Source organism: Carcharodon carcharias, chromosome 15 (assembly GCF_017639515.1).
Source record: "Carcharodon carcharias isolate sCarCar2 chromosome 15, sCarCar2.pri, whole genome shotgun sequence".
NCBI lineage: Eukaryota > Metazoa > Chordata > Chondrichthyes > Lamniformes > Lamnidae > Carcharodon > Carcharodon carcharias.
In genome coordinates this window covers 47428017-47447022 of record NC_054481.1, presented here as the reverse complement: position 1 = coordinate 47447022, position 19006 = coordinate 47428017, and the positions used below count along the sequence as shown (strand labels likewise).

At 42.7% G+C, this 19006-nt stretch overlaps 1 protein-coding gene across 1 annotated transcript in view; it reads right to left on the bottom strand.

Annotated features, from left to right (window-relative positions):
- The window catches only part of card11 (caspase recruitment domain family, member 11), a 188120-nt gene that overhangs the window by 40681 nt on the left and 128433 nt on the right, over positions 1–19006 (bottom strand). The window contains exons 13-17 of the mRNA XM_041207409.1: positions 12997–13109; positions 11324–11344; positions 8666–8733; positions 7648–7780; positions 4861–5062 (exon numbers count right to left, since the gene is read on the bottom strand). Coding sequence (XP_041063343.1) covers positions 4861–5062; positions 7648–7780; positions 8666–8733; positions 11324–11344; positions 12997–13109 — 537 coding nt within the window. The remainder of the gene's footprint in view (positions 1–4860; positions 5063–7647; positions 7781–8665; positions 8734–11323; positions 11345–12996; positions 13110–19006) is intronic.

Here is a 19006-nt window from a genome sequence, read left to right as displayed (position 1 = left end):
CTCTCCGAAATGGTCTGCCTCTAATTTTAAGATTATTGTCTCTCCTTCAGGATTCCCCCATCAAAGGAAATAATTTCTCCATATTTGCCCGAATGAAATAAAAACAAAATACTGTGGATGATGGAAATCTGAAGTAAAAAGAGAAAATGCTGGAAAAATTCAGCAGGTCTAACAGCATCTGTGGAGAGAGAAACAGAGTTAACAGAGTTTTGAGTCTGTATGACCCCGAGTTAAAGAGAAAAAAAAAATGTGATTAAATTTATACTGTTTAAGGGGGGTGGAGCAGTGAAGCTGGATAGAAGGCCAGTGATAGGTGGTGGCTAAGGAGAGACTGACAAAGGTGTCATGGGCAAAAAGACAAAGGGAGTGTTAATGGTACTGGTAAGGGCTAAAGGAGATGCTGATCATGGCATAAAGATGAGAAAGCAGAATGCCACTATCAGCACTTCCCTTAGCCCTTACCAGTATCATTTACACTCAAAGAACAAAGAAAAGTACAGCACAGGAACAGGTCTTTCGGCCCTCCAAGCCTGCGGCGATCGTATTGCCTTTCAACTAAAACATTTTGCACTTCCGGGGTCCGTATCCCTCTATTCCCATCCTATTCACGTATTTGTCAAGCTGCCTCTTAAACACCACTATCATACCTGCTTCCACCACCTCTTCTGGCAGCGAATTCCAGACACTCACTACCCTCTGCGTAAAAAAACTTGCCCCACATATCACCTTTACAGTTTTCTCCTCTCACCTTAAATCTATGTCCCCTATTAATTGACTCTTCCACCCTGGGAAAAAGCTTCTGACTATCTACTCTGTCCATGCCACTCATAATTTTGTAAACTTCTATCAAGTCGCCTCTCAATCTCCGTTGCTCTAGTGAGAACAATCCAAGTTTCTCCAACTTCTCCTCATAGCTAATAACCTCCAGACCAGGCAGCATCCTGGTAAACATCCTCTGTACCCTCTCCGACGCCTCCATATCCTTCTGGTAATGTGGTGACCAGAATTGCACACAATATTCCAAGTGTGGCCCTTTGTCTTTTTGCCCATGATATCTTTGTCAATCTCTCCTTAGCTCTCACCTATCACTGGCCTTCTATCCAGCTTTACTTACTCCGCCCCCTTAAACATTATAAATTTCATTACATTTTTACTTCTCTATAGCTCTGAAGAAGGGTCATACAGACTCGAAATGATAACAGTTTCTCTCTCCACAGATGCTGTCAAGACCTGCTGAGTTTTCCCAGCATTTTCTGTTTTTATTTACCCCAATGAATCCTTTTTAATATTTTAAGCACCCCAGTCAGATCACTTTTCAATTTTCTATATTCTAGGGAATACAAGTTAAATTTATGTAACCTGTCCTCATAATTTAACTCTCTGTGCCCCCCATACATAGAGTGTCTACCTGTACATAGTGTGGTGAGGCACTGTAAATGAGGTTACAAATTATAATCCAAACAAAGAACCACACTCAAAAAAGACCTTTGTTGAGCTGGCCCCATGATACAGAGCACCATCTTCTCCAAAGGACTCAGGACATGCAGACATCCTACTGTGCTCCTTTCCATTGTGTGTGGCCTTGTCCATCAAGAGAAAGGACAAAATAATCCATGATTTTGTGGCACTGTTTTTGGGTGATGTGCTTGCCACAGCTGAATAGCTGGACGTCAATGGGAATGGGGTATGAGACTGACAACATTGGAATGTGTGTGAGGAAGAGTATTTGGGTGTTAGCTGTGAGTCCTGAATGCCAGGGATCGCTGCTGGGTTAGTGATGGGGTGCATTGAGCAGCACGAGAGGCTGGTGGAGTGATGGGTAGGCGATATCATGTGAATATACATTCATTGACCTTGACCACTGAGTGAAGTCATTAAACTGTTCTGCTATCAGGTAATCTGGACCAGATTCTGGGTGTTGACCTCCCTGGCCATCTGCTCCCATTCCCTTTAGAAGGTGGTCTTTGAGGGCTTCCTGGCCCTCATAAAAGCATGGTCTCTTTCCCTCTTCAGCTTCACCACTAAGGCCTCCAGTGCAGCAGCCATAAAACCAAGGAGCCCTCTTTCCTCCCTGGTGCTCCATCTGTGCATGTCCTATATGCAGCCTGTGACAGTAAAAGGCAGCCAGAAGTGGCTCTTTTTCACTGAGTGCAGTGCCCCTTTAGGAGGAACAGACTGCCTTTAAAAGGAGCAGGCTGTCTGCACCATGTGCCACCAGTACTTGCTGCTTGGCTGCCTGCAGACCACGTAAACAGCCAGCAGTGCATGCCTCACTCACAGTAATGCTACAATCAATTAAATGAGAAGGCAGCACTAATATTGTGTGTTGCCTACCTCAAAGGCAACAGGTGTGAACAGGTCATGAAGTGTGACCCCTGCACCCAAAAATGGGCCATAATCAATTTTAGCCCTACCTCTTTAGGGGAACTGACAACATTAGCTTTTCTTATGTTAAAAAGGACCCAAAGGTGCCTGCAAGGACAATATGGTCTACTGTTGCTATGGCAATAAATATTAAGGTACAACTGCCTTAATGTCTCAAGGGGCCTTTTCCCAAGACTAGCAAGTTGTCTGGTAGAACCGCCTGGAAATAGAATTTTAATTCCAGAAGTGAGATTTTCAGTCCTGAATAAAAAAAAAATAGCACCTTCCCTATCTTAAAGTCTGTCATTCAAGATTAATTAAGGCTGCTTTACAAATTCCTGAGTGATTTAAGGACTTTTGTAAAGGTTAATTCTCTAATTAATAATTCTATAATGAGCAGCAGATAATTATTTATATTATATAATACCCTTTCCAAAATACAAATGTTTACACTGAAGGAAAGACATTAGAAATCCAATTAGCGTGTTCAGAATTTTAAGGGTGCAGATGAACCGAACCACGATTGGCATGTTTGACTTAATCACAAACTCTACAACAATACAGCCTCAACCCTAGAAGGCAGAAAGTGAACAGTCAGTTTACATTTATCTACTTTATGGAGAAGGTGCAGAGTCCTTAACCAGGAGCCTTAAGTATTAAAGGGTCATTAACAATTCCAGTAAGAAATTCAGGGGAAACTTCTTCCTCCAGAGAGTGGTTACAATGTCGAACTTGCAACCACACTGAGTAGAGTAAATGTATATCGGAGAAGCTAGATAAATACAGGAGGAAGTAGTAGGTTATGTTGATGGGGTTAGGTGAAGGGGGGTGGGAGGAGGATTGGGCAGAGTATAAACGCTGCCATGGCCCAGTTGGGCTGAAGGGCCTGTTTCTGCACTGTATGTTTTATGTAATTCAATGTAAGCTGGTGGACATGTGGAACAAATGATTCAGGGAGGCAGAGACACAGGTATTGTTGGCACATTCAAGGAAAAGCTGGATCAGTGATGACATTGGAGGAGCGTGAGTGTTTGATTGGGGTATGATATTTTATGAAGCACAGGAGCAGTCAGTTGGCTCATCCTGCCACATACATTTCCTTTCTACACATAACAAAAGATAAATTATTGAGATGGACTAGATTAGCTATTTCATCATTAATAGATCAAGTCATTTCATAGTCCCATTTTTCAATGCATTGGGAAGATATTATAAAATCATAGAATCAAACAATAAAGAAGGAGGCCATTCATCCCATTGTGTCTGTGTCGGCTGTTTGAAAGAGCTATCCAATTGCTCCTACTTCCCTGGTCTTTTTCCATAGCCTAGCAAAGTTCTCCTTTTCAAAAATATAATCAACTCCATTCTGAAAATTAATGTTGAATTTGCTTTCATCCTTTCTAGCATTGTGTTCCAGATCATAACAAGTTACTGCATAAAAGAAATTCTCCTCATCTCCCCTGCGTTTCGTTTGTCATGATGAGGAAACAATAATAGCTCAGACCCAGCATAAAAGACTAATTTAAAGTCAAAATTGAATGAACTTTTTGATGAGGCCTGCAAGGATACAGCACTATCATTTTGTGAAAAAGAATTTGCATTTACTTAGCATTTTTCATGTCCTCAGAATGTCTCAAGGCACTTCATATACTTTTGAAATACTTTTGAAATGTTGTCACTGTTATTAGGCAGGCAAATGTGGTAGTCTATTGTGCACAGCAAGACCGCATAAACAGAGTGGTAAGATGTGTTTGGGGGATGAATGTTGACCAGGTCACTCTGAGAACCTCTTGCTCTTTTAAGAAGATCCAGAGACTAATGTAACCTCATATCCAAAAGACTGCATCTCTTATAATGTGGCATTCCTCTAGCACTGCGCTGGTGTTAGCCTAGAATAGGTACTTAAGTTCTTGAACAACAATAATTCAACTTAGGCAAATGTGCTAACCACTAAACCAAGCTGGCACTTAAGTGTCAAAACATGGATAGAGTTTGGAGACGTTTTAGGCAGATTTAAGTTTATTTCAACCTCTGAAATGTGTCCGGTTAAAAAATCTTTGACCTTCCATTATACAGGTCCTAGCATTGTCAGTATCCTGGTAATATAAATGATTTGTTTCAATTTACATTTGCTTGTAAAATGGTCAGTGACTTGTATCTGTAAGCGGACTGTTTACAATCAATCCCACATCATCATGTACCTATCAATAAGGATGCAACAGCATGAGAATAACCACTTACACTTTGTCAGAGATTTCAGATTGCTTCTCGGGTTTTCAATCAGGCGGACTCTTGATTATCTATATAGTTTTCAAAATGCACTCACAATTTCCATTTTAGATAGACACAATCAATGTTCTCAATACTGACACTGGTGTGCATTAGCATTTATATCAGTCAATTTCCTTTTTTCCTATATCAGTCACTGGAACAACAGCAAACAATATTTCTCAAATCTTGCCTTTACCTTAGATGGCTCAGTACGATGAATCTTACCAAAATCAGTTGGTGTCCTTCCTTCAGCCCTGCCTTCTCTGCAGCAGAACCCGATTGTACTGATTGAATGAAAAGGCCACTCTCATTTCCACCAACAACAGCGATTTCGGTCACCAGGTTGTCACCATTGAGTGTTGTATGCAGCATATGTTTCAAAGGGTTACAGATCTGAGCGGCTGAGGTCACAGAAGGACGAAATGGTCTACAAAGATACAAAGAAGAAAAGAAATCAAGGGCACTAATCATTTGTATTCGTTAGCGTTCATAATAATGAGGAGTCGAGACAGAACAGATAGAAAGAAACTGTACCCATTGGCAGAAGGGTCGAAAACCAGAGGACACTGATTTAAAGTGTTTGGCAAAAGAACCAATGGACATGAATAAAAGCTTGTTTAGGCAGCGAGTGGTCAGGATATAGAATGTACTGCCTGAGAGTGCAGTAGAGGCAAATGCAATTATGGCTTTCAAAAGTGAATTGCCTAAGTACCAGAATAGAAAAAAAAAACTGCGGGTTACAGGGAATGTGCGGGGGGAGTGGAACCACTCCAGTTGAGTTGCTCTTGCAGAATTCTGGCATAGACACGATGGGCTGAATAGCCTCATTTTGTGCTGTAACCATTCTATGATTCAAAATACAGGCAAAAGGTTGGGTAATTCACAAAGTTTATCATTTGTGAAGCTGTAATCTAATAAGAGTTTGTGATAAGGGGTTATTGACCAGCTAATTATCAAATAAAATTGCAATCTCTATCGCTGTCTCCCATTAAAATCCACGGGGGGTGAATTTTGAACTTCTATCGTTGGACGAAAAATGGGTAATAATGAATTGGCAATCCGCTTGACACCTCTTCTGATTTTCATTTTGTATCATGGGAACCTTAGTATTTCTCTCCAACAAGACAGAATTTACCCATCGCCCCTTGACATTCAATGGCATTACCAGCACTGAATCACCCACTATCAACATCCTGCGGGTTATCATTGACCTGAAACTGAACTGAACTAGCCATATAAATACTGTGGCTACAAGAGCAGGTCAGAGGCTAGGAGCCCTGTGACGAGTAACTCGCCTCCTGACTCAGCAAAGCCTGTCCACCATCTACAAGGCATGAGTCAGGATTGTGATGGAATACTCTCCACTTGCTTGGATGAGTGCAGCTCCAACAACACTCAGAAGCTTGACACCATCCAGGGCAAAGCAGCCTGCTTGATTGGCACCCCATCCACAAATATTCATTTCCTCCAACACTGACTCACAGTGGCAGCAGTGTGTACCATGTACAAGATGCACTGCAGGAATTCACCAAGCGTCCTTAGACAGCACCTTCCAAACCCACGACCACTACCATCTAGAAGGACAAGGGCAGCTGACACATGAGAACACCACCACCTTGAGGTTCCCCTCCAAGCCACTCACCATCCTGACTTGGAAATATATCGCTGTTCCTTCACTATCGCTGGGTCAAAATCCTGGAATGCCCTTCCTCACACTACAGGCACTGCTGTGGTTCAAGAAGGCAGCTCACCACCACCTTCTCAAGGGCAATTAGGGATGGGGCAATAAATGCTGGCTTAGCCAGCGATGCCCACATCCCATGAATCAATTTTTAAAAATTGCTAATAGTTTACTGCCTCAATCAAAGGGTGGCATATTCAACAGTACATTATTCCTTCAATATTCTAGTCCAACACACAAAATTCCAACACAGAGACTGGGATTCTATGGGGTTGTGACAGCCATGTCGACCAGCTGGAAAGTCGGGGCCAACCTTACCTTGGCTGGTTATGGGGCACCCAACTCAATTTTACATGCAGCAAACAATTAACTGCCTACCCTCAGGGCACCCATCCCTTTAAGGAATGAGGTACCATCCTAAGAGCTTCCAGCCAATAGGACAGCCGGCAGCTCTAAAATCCCAGCAGTGCCGGTGGTCACTGCTGGGGCTGCAATGAGGGAGGAGCACCAACAATGGGGGATGGCCCGGTACCCAGATAAGTGAGCTCACTGAGGCCAGTCAGGCAGGCCCCAGTGAGATGGCGGTGCTATTTGTGGTGTTAGGGGGGTACTACCAAGGGGGTGATCCTTCCCACTGGCGAGGTGGCAGGCAGGCCCAATCCAGAGGGACCCCCTAACCTACCCAGCCCTCAAGGAGGCCACTAGGGTTTAGCTGGTGGTCCCCCATGTAGTGAAGGGCTCCCCCTTGTTGGAGGGAAAAGGCCCTTCTATAAGTGGCTCTTAATTGGCTACTTAAGGGCTTCAATTGGCCTAAGGGTGGGAGGGCTGTCCGCCTCCTTCCCTGCCGCTAATAAAGGAAGGGGGTGGGCATGCCATCCCTGGCTATTACGAGATTTTTCACTCTCCTCCACCAATCCCAGCACTCTCCCATAGGCCCCATAAAATCCCGGCAAAGAGGAGAGTGCTACTCATTGAATCAAACTGGCAGAAAGAAAATCAATTCTGCATCACAGTGGTACTTCTCACACATGAGCTTCAGCCTTAGTTATAGTGGGGTAGATCGTGACTTTGTGTGACAGCATAAAATGGGTGATAGCGAGTTAGTAGCCTGTTTACTATTTCTCCTCATTTTTATTTATATTGACCTCAATGGAGATAAAAATGGGGAAAGATGTTAAGTGGGCTGTCAATTTGCTTTAGTTTTAAACTATCACACAGAGCCAAAATTACTCCCAGTGAATTTTCCCAAAAAAGTCTACATTCGAAGTAGAGTATTGCCACAATGAGTAGCTCACTGTACTTAATAAAACTCATTATTTATTTACCCATACCTTTCCAAGGAAAATTTTCTGAATATGGAGTTCATATGGTCTAATTCACATGAATCTAAAGCTTCAGATTGATGTGACGATGATGATGAATGGATGGATGGTGGTCCATGAGAGATCCTGTCCTGATATTCATCTGGTTCACAACATAAGACTAATTAGTAGCTTGCCAATATTGCAGGGCTGAGCTGAGCTGACACTAGGAACATAGGAACTGGAGGTAGCCATTCAGCCCCTTGTGCTTGTTCTGCCATTCAGTTAGGTCATGGGTGATTGGCATCTTAATTCCATCTGCCTGGCTTTGTTCCATAATCTTTAATAATCTTGCCTCATAAAAAGCTATCAAGTTCAGTTTTAAAACTGCCCATGGGCCCAATATTAAAAGCTTTCTGGGGGAGATTTCCATGAACCTTTGTGTGAATGAGTCCCCCCTGACATCATTCCTGAATGGTCTGGCTCTAACTTTAAAGGTTATGCCCCGCATTTCTGGACTCCTCCACTAGATGAAAAGTTTATTTCTATCTACTCTATCAATTGCTTTAAACACCTCATTTAGTTCACCTTTATTCTTATATGGGAAGAATAAATTCTGTTCTTCAAGGAAATACAAGCCTAGTCTAAATAACCTGTCCTCATAATTCAACTGTTTTATCCAGGTACTATTCTGGTGAATGTGAGCTGTACTTCCTCCAAGCCTTTTCTGAGGTATGGTGCCCAGAACTGAATGTAGTATACAAAATGAGATCTAATCAGAACTTTATATAGCTGAAAATTAGATCAGCCATGATCTTATCAAATGACAGAGCAGGCTCAAGGGGCTGAATGGCCTAATCCTGCAATTAATTTGTATGTTTGTATGTATATATGTATTATAACTTCCACCCACCCTGAGTCACCCTGAACTTGCAGATCATGTACTCCCTCTCCAATGCCAAAATGAATTGCATGAATGTATCATCAATGCTTGGTGCTATTAGTCTGCGCTTCACTAATCAGAAAATTAATCAAAATACAAACTTACCATCTGTTTCCATTTGCATGGCATCAAAGGTGTAACAACAGATGCTATCATTGTCCTCCTCTGTAATACTATCAGAAACAGAACAAGTAATGGTTGAGGAAACAGGGGAAAAAAAGAACCAGCAGTACCATAGTCACTGTTGTACTTGGAACTCATCTACATCATCACTGTTATTGTTATTAATACTATATGGATCATTGCCATTATCATCACAACATCATTGCAATGTCAGTCATTGTCCAGTTATCACTGCAAGGACCAAAGTCACCAATTCGCCAGGCATTAAGAGACTTAACTAGCAGGCCTAAAAGGAAAGCCTGCAGCTGTCCCCTTGCCATCCCCTCCCAGTATTTATGCCAACCTTCTCCCACGCTCTACCCCCAAACAGGACTTACCTGCTAACTGTCCACATGGGGTAACTGGCTGATTTTTCTCCTTAAGGAACCAGTGAGTGAGAACGGGTTGCTCATTTACCCTTCATAGCTTCTCAACAAAGTGTTCATGAGGCCTGAGCCTGAAAGTGGTTTGGACCTCCTAATAGCATGATTGAGCGCACAGCCAATTTCACACTCGTATTGTGGTGCCCAAACCAAATGTCTTTTTCACAGCGGTTCATGAATTGACAAGAATTTGAATTGGAGAAGCAATCAAGGTACTGAAGGAAAGAAAATCCTCATATCCTCAAAAACTACCAAATAAACCCCAAGGATTACTCTAGTGTGAAGTCTTCTGAAGAGGATCCTGAATCCTTTTTGTAATTCAACCAAAATAGCAAGTTTGTAAAACAAATTGGGCAGAATTTAATGTCATGGCAAGCTGAGAGCCACCCCCCTGACCTTGCTGCCGAATTTACCTGCTTCATCTGCGAACCTCACCCCGTGATTCCCCTCCTGCCATCACTCATCAGTGGCCTGGGTCCCTCGGCAATCCTGGGCCTCAGCTGGGAGCATGACCAGCAGCAGTCACCACTGCCCTGGTGGCACTACTGAGCAATGAAGAGCTGCCAGCCTCTGACTGGCTGACAGCTCTTGGTGGGTGGGACTTCTGCCCCCAGGGTACTTGATCCAGGGGAAGGTCCGCTGCTGCCCAATTAAGAGCCTGACTTGCAGTCAATGCAACAAACCTTCTTGGCAAGATGCAATGTGGAGCTTTTGCGGGATCTCCAGCCACCGGGCAAGATCCTGCCGCCTACATTAAATTACGCCCATTGATTCTCTACAAAGACTTCTATTGCTAATTGATAAGATCAAAAAAACATGACCACCATTCAAACAAAATGGGACTGACTAATAATATAATATAAAAATTGAGAGAGGATTAGTTCAACCATAGGGTTTCAGGGGCAACTTGAACTTTGCTCTCACGGTTTAGGGGGTCATCAAAAGCCTTCAACTGGGTCACTGACCACCATCCAGGATCATATTTTAAGCTACGTATCCAACATTACTCATTAGGTTTTCCCTAAGGCAACAAAGCCAAACAGTATACAAGTACCAATAATATTCTTTGACAGTTCATTTAATTAAGTTATCAAAATATTTTGGCAAATGCTTATTTTGGAGTGGATGTAAAGAGAAGGGTGTAGGTTTATAGATTTATTCTCCGATCCCAAAAGCCCTGATGAAGTGACAGACAGAAGATCAATCAGGCTACCTGTGGTCCGAAGATGTGGCATTTCCAATTATTGCGTTAATTAATGACTTGGAAACCAGATACGCTGATGGAATATCTTGCCGCCACTCACTGTCAAAGTTAACCCATGACTAATGAGGACTGGGAGATGACACTACAGGGCACCTGTTGTCCACTGAGCAGTGCCTCAGCAAGGAGTCAACCTCTTCAGGGGAGAAGAAAAAAGGGGAAAAACTGTGACCAGAAACTGTAACAAAAACATCAATTTTTCAATGGTTTTTCTCTATATATTGAGACTGATATATATTACAGGTAGCACTTGCAAAATATTGTACAGCAATAAAGGCCTCACAATGTTTTCTTAAGTAAGAAAGATTCTTGTTCCTTTGTCTAATCATAAGAATCAGAACAAATGACAGCTCTTTCCTGCTGCATATTGAGCTCATCTCACTCAGTTTACAGGCACCATGGAGACATATGAATTGACTTTAACATCTGGTGGCATAAAAACAAATCATCTTTCACACAGGTACATAGCCTCAAAAGGAGAGGTGGTGCAGGGGAGATGGGATCATAACAACAGCAATGATTTTGAGGTCAGCCATCATGGCTTTTCAGGTCCTAGCAAACCCCATCGCTTGACTTTGGTCCGCAGGTTACAAGCTGCAGATCTGTGCAGTTCCCAGCTTCAGACCGAGGATGGTGGCACTCCGCAGTTCCCAGCTCAGTCCCTTCCCTGGCAAGTCAGCCAAATATTGCATTCTACTCAAATCCTCGCCTCGTTCTGATCCCTGTCCACCCTCCCTGCAACAAGCAGGCCAAACCTTACCTCTGCCACCGCATAGGCTGGACACCCAGGTTTATTGGGCATAAAGGCCTTTATGAAGATACAACTAATGTGAGAACCTTCACTAAAAGAATTAAACATTCAAGAGTGCAGCATGGCACAAAACACAAGAGATAGAGACAAACATTTGTGATAGGCAATTTGGGTTACAAAACCAAGGCAGCTTCATGATGAATTACCTGTATTTCTTCAAATGAGCACTGGAGAAGGGGAAAAAAATCAACATAAGATCAGATGATTAAACAAATGATGACAATATAGTTATTAATCAAAATGAAAGATCATCAATTTTTAAATGAACAAGAGGCGCAGTGGGTTAGTATCCCATGCTTTTGCACTTGACAATTGAGTTTGAATTCAGATGGGATGCATGTTCCCTCACCACAGCCTGTCAGGATCCTACTTGAATTGAACGTGGACAGTCTCAGCTCATTTGTGTAAGACACTAACTCACAGTTCAGTACAATGCATCTCTAAATTGGCATTCAATGGTTTGCACTGCATAAGGGTGTCACATTGGAGCTGTGAAAGCAGCTCATCTCAGCGTAAGTGAAAGACACATTGTTAAGGTGAGTAAGAGAGCATTCATCTGCATCTAACTATGCTGCATGAGCCTTAAGAGTTCTTGGTCTCGACACAGGGAGGATGACAAAAAAAAATGGATAGAGTGTTTCATTCCCTAACCTTGACAACTGAAATATTCATTACAATTACAATGAAAAAAAATCTCATTAATAGATTGAATGGTCAGAAATAAATTTGAGCATAAATACAAAATCTAATTATTATTTAATATTGTGCACTTGGCGATGAAAACCAAACACAATAATTCACTGACGGGAAATAGTGAAGAGACAACCACACACATCTACATGAATTTTCAGCAGAAGAATGTACCCTAACCTGACAGTGAAATTCAGCTTGCAACCAAGCTCAGTGAACAGTCCTAAAGCTTCAGTGCATAATGAGATCAAACATCTACAGTTAGCAGGGATTAATAAAAGGCAGATCAATGAAAGTATACATTCTTAGGCCAAATCTGAGGGAAAGGTTGCCATTTCCTTTACAGCTTTTAATGATGCTGATGGTCTCCTGAAGAGCAGTCTTTTGGGTAGTAAATGGCTCTTAAATCCACTTAATTACTGCTGAAAGTTTAGGAAAATAATCTACTGTAGCAGGCCAGTGTAGGCACATTCATTAATTTTAGGTCCTCAGTGTAGGATACTACCAAGACTGAAATGTTAAGAGAAACATTGAGGTAAGTCAAGATTTAGGAATCAAGTGACATGGATTTAGAAGTGTTTGGTTGTAGAGTGAAGTGTAACTGTGGGAAGTTAGGAGTTCCACAGTTTGAATTATAGGTGGAAGGGACGATTCAGAGAGGTGAGGAGTTCTATGGTTGCATTAAGGTTTTGTGAAAGAAAGCTCATTTGCAATGATCTGAGAAAACAAAGAGATTGGAAAAGGGAAGATCAAATAATACTCAAAAGAGTATGAAGCATGAGAAAGATGGAGTAAGTATGGCAAAGTGCAAGAATTAAACAGGGTCTTGTAAGCTTTTTGGGAAACTAGAACATCCCTTTAAGATTAGTAGACTATTTGGCAAGTGTCAAAGCAATCCAAGATGGTATACAGTTGTGGTACCAGCTCCATTTATATGTTGTGAGGATACTTAGGGGCCTGTCTTGCTTATGGCTTATGGTCCTCCTTACAATTGTAGTAACTGTAATTGAACGTGATTTGTCACATGTGGCAGTAGTGCACTGGTACCGTTTAGCAGGGACAATTTGTATAAAATTATGATGCCCTTCGATATCACTTGCCACCTACCTAATAGTGGCATGTGTCTTACCTTCTGTGTGGCATCTCCCGGTCTTCTTCTCTAGTCCTCCGTAGAATTGAATCATTGCATGGTGGTTCAGGAGTAGTTGACATGACACTGGGGAATCGGGGTCTCAATGTTTGCTATAAGACAAAGAACAGGCTCTGAAAATTCTCTGAATTGCACTGTTCGATCACGAATGAGTCCTTGCTGCTAGAAGACTATGTGGTCTTTCTTTTTAATAAAAGGTTTGTTCTTTTCATTGCATTGGTTAAGAATACTTGGCTAATGGTAACGTTTTCTTAAAGGAATTATTTCTGTCCAGTGGTTAAATACATTGTTTGTTCTGGCAAAACAATAATGACTTGCACTTTAAGATAATATGTCCCAAAGTGGTAATAAGTCAACAGACCAGGAAGGTCTAAGGTTTGATGTCTAGCTGTTTTGTTTTTGGCATTTTAGCTAATCACAGATAGGTTAAACTGGCAGTATTACAGTTGGAAAGTTCCAGGATACTGAGAAGTAATTCGCAAGACCTCTTGACCCTGGTCATTTACCATAGACTTCCCTGCTAGAAAGTGTTTGTGTGCAGATGTCAGGCTCATCTCTTGTGCCCCTTGACCAAATATCCCGCTGACACTCCAAGCAGACACAATGAAGAATGAACATTTGGGGGGAGATATTGATAGACACATGGGTAATATGTTGCCAGTGAGTTTATATGTTGACATTTTCTTTAACTGGGACAGGCAGGGCTCAATCTGAAATATTCTAGGCCAAATACGGATATAGAATGAATTAATTTGAAATGGACCAATTCAGATCGTTTCAAAATCTCGATTGAGTGGGATTCTCATGTCTTCACCAATGACTGAAGTGGGTACATCTTCACATCATATGCGCTCTGCCCGAAGGCAGGTCCTTGGCTCATAGTAGTCTTTCCATGTCTCTCTCACTTGTGCCAGTCTTTTCATTTGCCAATAAATTCCTTCAATTTTCATGCCTTCCAAGGTTGATTTTCTTTTTCTCTTTTTCCTTGAATTTTTCCCTCCATAATGTCTCTTACAAGTCTGTTTCCTCTTAAGATGTGCCCTACCAAGACTTTCTGGGAGATATTTAATATGGCCTGTAAGAGGGGAAATGTGACAGGTGGGGGCACTTAATTAGGCAAAAGCCAAAATCTTGATTTCCTGACATTGGGTTGGGTTTGTGAGATAAAGTGGGTGGCATGTCAGCAGCAGGGCGGCCAACCTGCTACCTGGTGGCAGGATTCTGTTTACCATTCATTTGCATACCATGAATACCATTAATTGGGAAGCACACCAAATGAAGCCCTACCTTCAAGATTAAGTCAGTGGCACACAGGAAACTTATGAGGAAGTTATGTTTCCTCATAACTTAAAGATGGCATGCACCAGGTGAAGTTGTTCAACCTTTGGATCTGAGGTGAAGTTTTTTCTTTGTCTAACCCAGGGGAGAGGACCAGGGGAAGATTGATGCTCCAGTAGCAGAAAGGATGATGGTGGGTGGAAGGTATGGTGCTTGGGTCCTCAATTAGTGCGGTGGTTGGGTGGGGAAGAGGGTGGAGCTAGTGCTTGGGTCCTCAAGTGGCAGCACAAGGCACTGGCACATTTAGGGGTGGGGGGGATGGTGGAAAGAAGGTTTCTGTAGGAAGCCAGGCTCTGGCCTATAAGGTGCAGCTCTTCATTGCAGAGGCCTCATCCTGTCTGTCCAAGGGTGGCAGCTGCACCACACATGGCAGGTCAACAGTCAGGGAATGGACCTTGAATTTGAAGCAGGGCAGGTGAAGGGTGATGGAAGAAGGCTCTAGGATGAGGCTGGGAGGGTTGAGGATGAGAGATGGAAGGTTGAGGGTCAATGGCTGTGAATCAGTGCTGATGGTTAGATGCCCCAGGATGATTGGGAGAAGGAGCAAGGTAAGGTTGAGGGAGCGGTGGTGGGGGGGTGGGGGGGAGTCAAGGGAGATGGGAGGAAGCTCGATGGTGACAGAGGGAGGGTGGAGCTGGATGGGCTCCAGCTGCCGGGTCACAGCGTTAATGTCCATCAACAGGCTGTAAAGAAGCTGCTATCTTCCTGGAGATCAGGTCCTGCTTGGAAACTTACCTCACAGATGATTAGGTTGTTGTCGGAGGCCACTGTGGGATGGGAGGGGTTCTGGGCATGGCTATGGGAGGGTCATGCATTTCCATTGGTCAACTACAGCTGCTCTAGGAATGAAGGCCATGTCAACAGAGGTGCTCATATTATTGCCTGCCTTCTTCACAAAGTCCACTTTGTGGGTTTACCATGGGTCTCACATGCCCAATCTTTTTTTTGCATCCTCAGGTGTTGGAGGAGAGGATTCAGCAGAGGAGTCGCACAACAACATAGGCCACAAGGCCATTGGCTGGTGCCAGCCGAGGGGAAGGAAGGTCAGGAGGAACCTAACCAGGGCTGTCTTCATTGCTGAACAGTGTTGGCATGGTAGCACATGTTCAGAACGCACACCAACTACCTCCAAATGTCTGAGCTTTCTTGGGAAGTGGTTACTTACCTGTGCACGCTTCTGCAACAAGACCTGCAGCCACATGATTTTGGAAGGAACCCCATTCCAGTCACTCTCAAGATAACTGCAACCATAAACTTCTATGCTAGTGGCTCATTTCAGGGCTCCACAAGAGACATGTGTGACATTTTCCAGGCTGCAACATGTAGGTGCAACACAGGAGGTGACCAATGCCCTGTTCAAGGGCCAACGAATTCATCAGATTCTCAACAAATGCTGATGGCCCAGGCCACTTGAGCAATTGGTTCCCACAGGTACAGAATGTAATTGACCACACAGGCATGACCAATGAAGCTCCCTGGGAACAGCCAGCTGCGTTTTGTAAATTGGAAGGGGGTTCAGGTTCAAGTCGTCTGTGATCACCAGAAAAGAATTATGTAGGTGTGTGCTTGTTCCCAGGGAGCTCCCATGACACATACATCTTAAGGAACTCCCAGCTGCCACAGCTATTCGAGGTCTGTGCCCAAGCATAGGGTTGGATCCTGGGTGACAAGAGCTATCCCCTCAGGGCATGGCTCATAACACCAGTGTGTCATCCCAAAGCCCTGCAGCACTGCAGACTGCTCTATAAGGGCAATCACAAAGCACATCATTAGATTGCTCAAATGCATTTCTGATGCCTTGACTGGTCCGGTGGAGCTTTAGAGCAACAGTGGGTGTCCAGGAAATGTCATCATCTGCTGTGCCTTGCACAACATGGCACTGGAAAGAGGAGAGGAATGTCCAATCTAGGACATGGAGGAGCTGCTAATCTCCTCAGATGAGAATGATGAGGAGGAACATGAGGAGGAGGACAGCGATCTCACAGCAGCTCTGCAGATGACAAGCCATGCAGACATGTGCCAGGGCTGTCAGGAGCAACCTCATCTTCAATTGTTCCAACCATGAGTGATGCACCTACCTGACCATCATTTCCTCACCTGCAAAACTTTGCCTGCTCCGACTGTGCGCCCATCTCTATTAGTCTCCATCCAGAGCTACCTTACTACACATGTCCTCTACCCCCTTGAATACCAAGGGGAGTAGACTGTTTCTCACATAGGATGAAAAAAGATGACTCCCCCCAAAGATATCAGCTTTGCACTGGCACTCAAGCCAATGAAACTATCACAAGCCATCTTCCTGCTCCTTGCACACATTGTCAAGGCCAGGATTGCATGAACAGCACATTGCTTCTCGTGCTGATCTGTGACCTCAGCCAATCTGCTTGGCATGCCACTTATGGAGAGGCCAGCAGATACTGCATGTTCAAGTATGTCGCATTGCTTTGAGAATGCAGATCACGGTACACACATTACCATCCAAAAGAGACCTCTAACACACACTCTAACCACATTGTTGCCTACACAACGATGTCCTTCAGCCCCCTTCATTCACAACAACTGCCAAACATGAAGCATGATGGTGCAATATGCCCTTTGAAGGAAGGTGTCCCAACAATGCATATAATGCACACAACAGTCAAGTGAACAAAATGCCCGCAGTACTTCTTAATTTTTCTTTTATGAACACTATGCCTTGGTGTGACCTCAACATCAGCAGCTGATGTGGAGGCAGGCTGCTGAGAATGGTCCCCCACTGCATAATTGTACATGGGACATATGCCTGCTGCATACACTAAAAATCTGAATTGTGATTACATGTGTGGCAATTCCTGATGCATAAGTGGAAGTGGAGTCCACTTCCTGTCCTGCTGTCAGGGTCCTTATTAAATTTCACCCTCTGTCTGTTCCTAATCATGTTCAAAAATATACTTTTTGTTCATTCAAGCTCCACAGCACTTCATTATTTGTTATTTTTTCTGTCCAGCTGATCCTTTCCATTCTCCTCCAAACCCACATTTCAAAGCTGTTTAGTAAGTTTGACTCCTCTTTCCATAAGGTCCAACAGCACTCCAAATCAAGCTCTTTACAAATCGGTTGTTGAGTTGTTTATTAGGCTTTCCAGTAATCAGCTGTCTCTTCTTACCAAAGATATCCTTTCCTATTGCTATCTTTGTTCTTATTTCTATGTTGCACCTTCCATTTGCAGATATTATGCGACCTAAATACTTGAATTCTTGTACCTGTTTTAGCTACTTTCCTTCTATGAATATATGAACAAGGCAATGGTGAACCACCACTGAAAATAGCCAAGAAAACAACTCAGGATGGCATCAGCACAAATAAACATAAACAGTGTAGACAGGAGCTCCTGTCAAAGGCCAAGTGATGTTGTACTCGGCAAGGGAGGTAGCAAGCACAGAAGAAATATTACAAGAATTAGTCAAAAGACTAGTAACAGCAGGCTTAACGTTTGGAATGAAAGTGAGCATTGGCAACAGTAAAGTGAAATGGATTCTGAAACAAATTTTCCCAAGAGATAGCTACCGTGACTAATGATTCAAGTCCATGGTAACGATCAGACAAAGCAACTGGCTAAAATTTAACTTTCTAGTTCAAGTTGAGATCTCATGGTTCAGAGAATCATTTCAAATTAAATGGGCACATACATTGTTATCATCATTTCATCCATTCCATTTACCTCCCACTTTCAGTTGTTCTCTTCAAACTTTTAATGCTCCGTAGTTGTTACTCACAATAATTTGTATAAGCAAAGTCACCAGATAAGACACGAGCACTGACCCTGCCTACATAAGAGGACATTGGTAATAGCTCCCATTTAGATTTATGCACTACACATTCCTGACAGTAAATAAAACGGCTCTATTTGATTTGCAAAGTGGCTTCACTTCCACTCCAAGCTCATCAAATTGGTTGCCAAAGCACTTGGTAAAGTCAGCAATGTTTATTTTGGATCACTATGACAACAGAAATGCTTGCATTATGCAGTTTTTATATAGAAGTTCATCTCTCCATTTGCCCTCTCTGTTCATAATAAAACATAATACAGATGGAAAAGAACCTTGAGGTCAAAACAGAGGAAGAAAATGGTAAAGCAAAGAGTGGAGAATATAAATGAATTGTCATTGTAAAGCTACTATTAATTGCTTGTCAGCTTTGACTGTTGCCCATTTTCATAGACTGCCTGAGGGTGCTTTCTTGTGATTCACATAAACTAGAACAGAAACTATCAAGTAAGTAATAAAAAAATAACCCTGGCCTTTCTGCATACAGCATTATTCTTGGTGTCAAAATGCCAACAATAAAAGATTAGCTTAATATAGCCAAAAGCCTACTTAGTTATCCTTGAGTACTGAAAAATATTTTGAAAAAAATATGCACATCTTTTCTGTCTCATCTGCAGAGTAACTGTTAGCTTTTGCAAATTTTAAAAACTAAATATTGCAAAAGAAAGAACCTGCATTTCAATAGCACCTTTCATGATCTCAGGATATCCCAAAGTACTTTACAGCTAATGAAGTACTTCTTTGAAGTGCTGTTACAGTGACAATGTAGGACTTATTTTCCTTACACCAATTTGTGAGGGGTCTTAGGACAAGTTGTACGATAAAGACTCTATATAAAAATATAT